The sequence below is a fragment of the Antedon mediterranea genome, chromosome 9 (genome assembly GCF_964355755.1).
Source record: "Antedon mediterranea chromosome 9, ecAntMedi1.1, whole genome shotgun sequence".
NCBI lineage: Eukaryota > Metazoa > Echinodermata > Crinoidea > Comatulida > Antedonidae > Antedon > Antedon mediterranea.
This window is the reverse complement of record NC_092678.1, coordinates 4,562,936-4,568,507: the sequence shown is the minus strand read 5'-3', so window position 1 is coordinate 4,568,507 and position 5,572 is coordinate 4,562,936. Positions and strand designations below refer to the sequence as shown.

General features: G+C 31.7%; 1 protein-coding gene across 1 annotated transcript; it reads right to left on the bottom strand.

Moving 5' to 3' along the window:
- Positions 1-121: 121 nt before the first annotated feature.
- On the bottom strand, positions 122-3,572 carry LOC140058552 (uncharacterized). Its single transcript, XM_072104215.1, has 2 exons — positions 3,024-3,572; positions 122-2,047 (listed from the first exon to the last, which is right to left on the bottom strand). The coding sequence occupies exons 1-2, from the start codon at positions 3,462-3,464 to the stop codon at positions 698-700; spliced, it is 1,791 nt and encodes a 596-aa protein (XP_071960316.1). The 5' UTR covers positions 3,465-3,572; the 3' UTR covers positions 122-697.
- Positions 3,573-5,572: the final 2,000 nt, after the last annotated feature.

Below are 5,572 nucleotides of genomic sequence, written 5' to 3'. Positions count from 1 at the left end.
ATAATCCATCGCTTGTGATTGGTCTGAATTGTGGTGTTATTGGTAATCGCACGGTAGTTACCGAATTCACACGAAATAGCTATGTAACAAAAGTACATTTAAAAGAAACAAAAACAATATATATGATAAAAATGATTTTATTTTAATTTGTTTTATAATATTCCTTTTATTTATTATTATTTATAACAAGAAAACAACTATTTTAAAACAAACAAACAGCTCATTCTCTACAGAGTACTCTTCTTTAACTATTTACATTTCTTTAACAACAATAAATAAAAAGCACCTTCTTTTAACAAAATGGCAGTAATGAAGGATGGTGAAAAAGCCACTGTACCCGTTAAGTTCTTTAATACTGATGATGAAACATATTGCACATAATATTAGTGAAGACATCCAGTTACCTGTGATGGAAATAGCACCAAGTTTGAAAAGTATAAAATACGGTATTGCATAGTGAAAGTAATTAGTATTACAAACAGTTTCATTTTTACTGGAATTATGAATTTTAATTGCTTTGAACTTAGTTTTGTTTTTGTTTTAAAATTATAAGTTATTTTAATACTAAAAGTTTAAATTTTGTATTAATTTCAATTTTGCAGATTGCATTTTTAAGGTGGTTGCTTAGGAAAGTGTACCGGTATAACTTTTTAATTTGTAATACTGTACTTGCGGTCAATTTTGTTAATCAAAGTTATCAACCAATTTCTATATCATCATCATCATAAACTTGGCCATCACAGGTATCTAAATGATCAACTAACTGAGCATGTTCCATGACCTTAAACTCTTTCAAACAACAAGGACAGCGCAATAATTCATCATCCCCCTCCTCCACCAAACTACCATCTGCTGCTTCCTCATCAACTTGGTTTCCTACTAATTCACCAAAAGCTTCAGTTTTAGAAGTAGATTGTTTATTTTTAATTGGATCTATGGTTTTTGGACTAGAATCGGGACAATCAACTCCATCAGCTTCCACCATTTCAGGCAAGTAACTTTGTGACAATTTTGCGGCTTCTCCAAACCCACACGTTTGAGGAAAATGTTTAAATGCTTGTTGATATTGTTGATATTTTTGGTGTTGTTGTTCTTTTTCTTGATATCGAAGAATTACTTGATTCTTTTCAACAATCATTTGTGAGAGTTTTCCATTCTTTTGTAGTAACTCTTGATACCTTCCTTGAATCTGTGCACGATCTGCTCTTTCCAATTTGAAATCTTCAGTTATTGAACTAACCTGGTGTTCTAAAAGCATAATTTGTTCACATTGTTCATCAGATGCCTGCTTCTCCTTAACCTGTTTTTCTAGCGTTGCTATCCTCTCGTGAAGTCTGCTATTTAGGTCACATGCTTTTCCTAAATCGGTTTCTAAACTAAGAACAGCAGCGTCAATTTCTTTTTTTCGTTGGGTTTCTTTCTCTTTTTGCGCCCTCTCAAGTTCAGCGACTTTTTCAACAAGATCTTGGCAATACTTCTCTAAAACCTTATTTTCAGATATTTTTAATTTTTGTGTCAACTGTACAACGTGTGCTTCTCTTTGATCGGAGTATTTCTGCCAGCGAGTGTTCATGCTAATGACATCTTTCAATTGTTTACTTAAATCTGCATTTTCGCGGCTTAAATTTCGCACCTGTTCTTGAAGTGTTTTACACTCATCTTCTAAACTCAAATTTGATTCTGGATTAAGAATTTTGACGTGGTCAATAAACATTTTTCTTTCTTTTGCCCATATCTTCTCTCTTTGCGCATATTCTTTCAGTTCCTTTGTTATTTTCTTTTTCTCTTCAACTAATTTTTCTGTATTTGATTTCAATTTTCTTAATTCGGAACTCAACATGCCACGAACAGCGTCCTCATCGGAACGCTGTGTACGACAATCTTGTAACTGACATTGTAACTTACTAATTATTATATCTTTCTCATTGTCTGAAGATCTCATTTGAGTTAAAACATCACTGAGTTCTGTTTCTTTTAGTTTCAGTTGTCTAGACAGCTTACTAACTTCTTCCTCAAGAGCAGATATGGTCTCCTTTGCTTCGGCAACCTGAACACAAAAAAAATGAATGTAATAATTTCAAAGATTAAATACTTCAAATCATTATCAGTATTGTTGTCATTACTGATAAATACTAAATAAAAAGAAATATTCTATACACTTTTACATTCATACAATATGTTGAAATTGTGATGATAAAAGTACAGAATTATAATAAAGCAGTGTGATTCAATATTTTGACCTGTATTTGATCATTTTCATCAAACTGTTACTGTATTGAATTAACACTTAGAGTATAGAATGCTGAATACAAATAGCAAACTGTTATACAGTATCAGTGGTTATTAAACCAGGGAGTTGTCTGATTAAACCATACAATACACTGGTACTGATTATATAATTCACAATTTAAGTAACAACACTGTTGAGTTGATCCCTTTAATATGTGGATTGATTATAGTCATCATACATACAGAGCTAACCAAAAATAGCAGAATGGAATTTACAAGATTCCAGTTTCAACCGGTTTTTAAAGGGGCTGTGACAGTGTACACTGAACTGTACAAATGAGAACAATTAAATTGTGCAAACAAAAGAATTTTATAAGCTGTTGGAGTTTGAATCGAATTGAAAAGAAAGGGGTCGCCCACGTGTCAATTTGGTTTATGACTTTGCATATTAACAGGGAGATGTTCTTGAAAACTAATAATAATTAAAAAAGATTTATATAGGCCTACGTCTTTAGTAACAATTTTATTTGGCAATATAACATGGACGAGAATAAACAAAATCATTTTTATATATATATATATGTTATGTTAAGTTTCATAGTAAGCATATGGCATTATTAGCGTACATTTAACATAGATTTATAAATGGATACTACTGCATAGATATAAAAGTATAAATAACATGGGGAGGGAGAGGTAACATTTGGGGAGGGAGAGGTAAAATCTGCTGGAATAAAAACATGAATCAAATTAAAAAATAATATTACAATATAATTTTTTATAATAAATCTTACCTCTTCGGAGCTGTAATTTTCATCAAGTAGTCTTTTATATCGTATAGCGTCGTCCAACAAAGATTTTAATATCTGTTTATCGTGGCCAGGCTCGAATATCTCGTGTTCTTTTAAATCAACAGATGAGTCCAAGTTGTGTTTATGTAACCGCCATTGTAAATGTTCAATACACATTTTATAGCTTTTTACCGTCTTCTCTAAATGGTTCAATGATTTATCGCGGTCTTTTAACAACTGTTCTAGAAGGTGTACACATTTTAAATCTTTTTTTAATAAAACTATTTCGTCCCGTAACAATTGGGTATCATCTGTGCTAGGCCTAACCTTCTCTGCTGCCCGACGAGGAATTTCTTCAGTTTTCACCAGACCATGAACGACCCGCGCCCCGTCCGCACCAGAGCTATTATAAGCGCTATCATGTTTTGGATTGAATGACATCATTAATTTTATTTTAACAAAATGTGTACAACTTGATTCTACTCACACCAAGCGGTATTACCCTTTGAAGTTATTTAGGGATTTCACCGTTTGCCTGCACTCGTGGGTTACTTGCTATGAGTAAAGTGAGGAAGCTTCTGTATTAGGCCTATATATGCCTAGCGAGGTAAACTAAAAATAGTTAGATTGGAAATTACAGTTGTACATGTACCGTATGGAACGCCGCCTATTTGTCTTGTAAATACAATAGATAATGTGGTTCTGGAAAACCCGAGAGCAATTAATACTGTAATAGTACTGCCAACACGTTAGAGCATTTATAGCCTAAATTAAACATAATTACTAATTTTGTTTAATTTAGGCTATAAATTTTCCTTTTACTATTGGAAAATGTACTGAAATAAACAAATTTAAACAAGAAATATTTCTTACAAGTTACAAAAAACGCCGCTCGACTTTTTGTTTAATCATTGCAGCAACATCAGAAGTTAATAGCATACATTGCCTGTTAATATTTTGTATCAATATTAAAATTTAAAAAAAGAATTGTAAAAATCTGACTTGTGTAGTTTTAAAAATATAGGGTCCAATCCTTTGATATTCAAATAGTTTCTATCTTGAAAAAAAAAGCCCAGTAGTGAGCTTGATTTCGAGATAGGCTCTTTTTAAGATTACTTTTGCATACCAACTAAAAGATGGGGCTTCTAGATGGGGCTAAGAAATACTGACGACACGGTTCAGATAAAAAATGACTCAAAATTATAATAAAAATAATGATAAATGAAAAAATTCCTTCCCATTGTGAAACTCAAATTAGCACGATTTCAAAATCATAATTTCCAAATGTTGTATTAAGAGCTGCGATGAAGCAATTTAGACCCTGGATGGGAAGTTTTGTGATAAAAATAGCATGCGATATGACAGCAGCTGTTTTCCGATGCGGCTTCGATTATATTCCAGTCATTAGTATGTCATCATTTGGAATGATAAACAATAACAACAATAAACAATGAGTAAATGTATATATTAATAATTATTTGCATACTAAAAACAACCCGATAATATAATATAGTAATCAGTTTAAAATAACAATAAGCAATTTTTTATTTTATTTTAGAAGTCTATTCCACAACATAAACAAGACCATATATGGCTGCAGTCGCGTGCTCAGGTTAGTGTTTACCGACCGACCAACATAGTGAGCTGTGTAGAAATGTAAAAATGATGGTCTGAGCTTTTACTCTTAGGGTTCAGTGTAGTAACGCTTTGATTTGATATGATTATTTTTAACGAGGAAGCTTTTTTAGACCAACCAAATAATGCTTTAAATGCCATTAAAACAAACTAATTCTTTAAAAAACTCCGATCCACAATAATTGTTATTACATATACTATTTTTTACCTTGGATATTACAGTACTTTCATAGTTGACCTTTGTGGCTACTTTATCAATGTATGATATATTATACTGTAATAATGCTGTTACTAATTCTCAGGCCTATACAGAACCACTGTCTAAATCAAACATAAACCAATTAAATGATTTTATTTATTTCAGTCCTTGTCCTGTTTTTTTAAAAAACAAGACTATACGTGAAGGAAATGACCAAAAATGTATAAATATGAGACTGAATGTGTCATTTCTTTATAAAATAAACCTATGAAAAGGAAACATCGCTGCCTTTGTACTCAAATTGCAAAATGTGGTTAAAATTACCGACATATTTATTATTGAAAAATAGTAAAAATGAAATCTTTATACCTTTTTCAATATGATGATATGTGTTATTATAGGCACACAAAATGTATAAAGAGTTTGAATGGAAATTCTCAAAATGTAATTATTGCTCTAATGCTGTCCACTATCGGTATTTATAGACACTGTGGCTTTCCCATAGAGATAGAGAGAAAGATGATGTTGTTTGGTTTCGTTTTAGATAAATGAACAATGGTAACAATGGTGGTGGCGATGGTTTTTCCAACTGCTAAGATAGATTGTTTATTTACTTACCCGTTTTGTTACATATGGTATAATGTATTATTGCATGCAAAAATCTATTCTGCCCACAAAAATAGCACGTGGAGTATCCCATTATTTAAAAATGGGGGGA

Excerpts from the sequence above, each read along its gene's own strand:
- LOC140058552 (XM_072104215.1), bottom strand. The coding sequence starts at position 3,464 with ATGATGTCATTCAATCCAAAACATGATAGCGCTTATAATAGCTCTGGT. Across the intron at positions 2,048-3,023 it reads AAAATTACAGCTCCGAAGAG|GTTGCCGAAGCAAAGGAGAC; the intron begins GTAAGATTTATT and ends TTTTGTGTTCAG.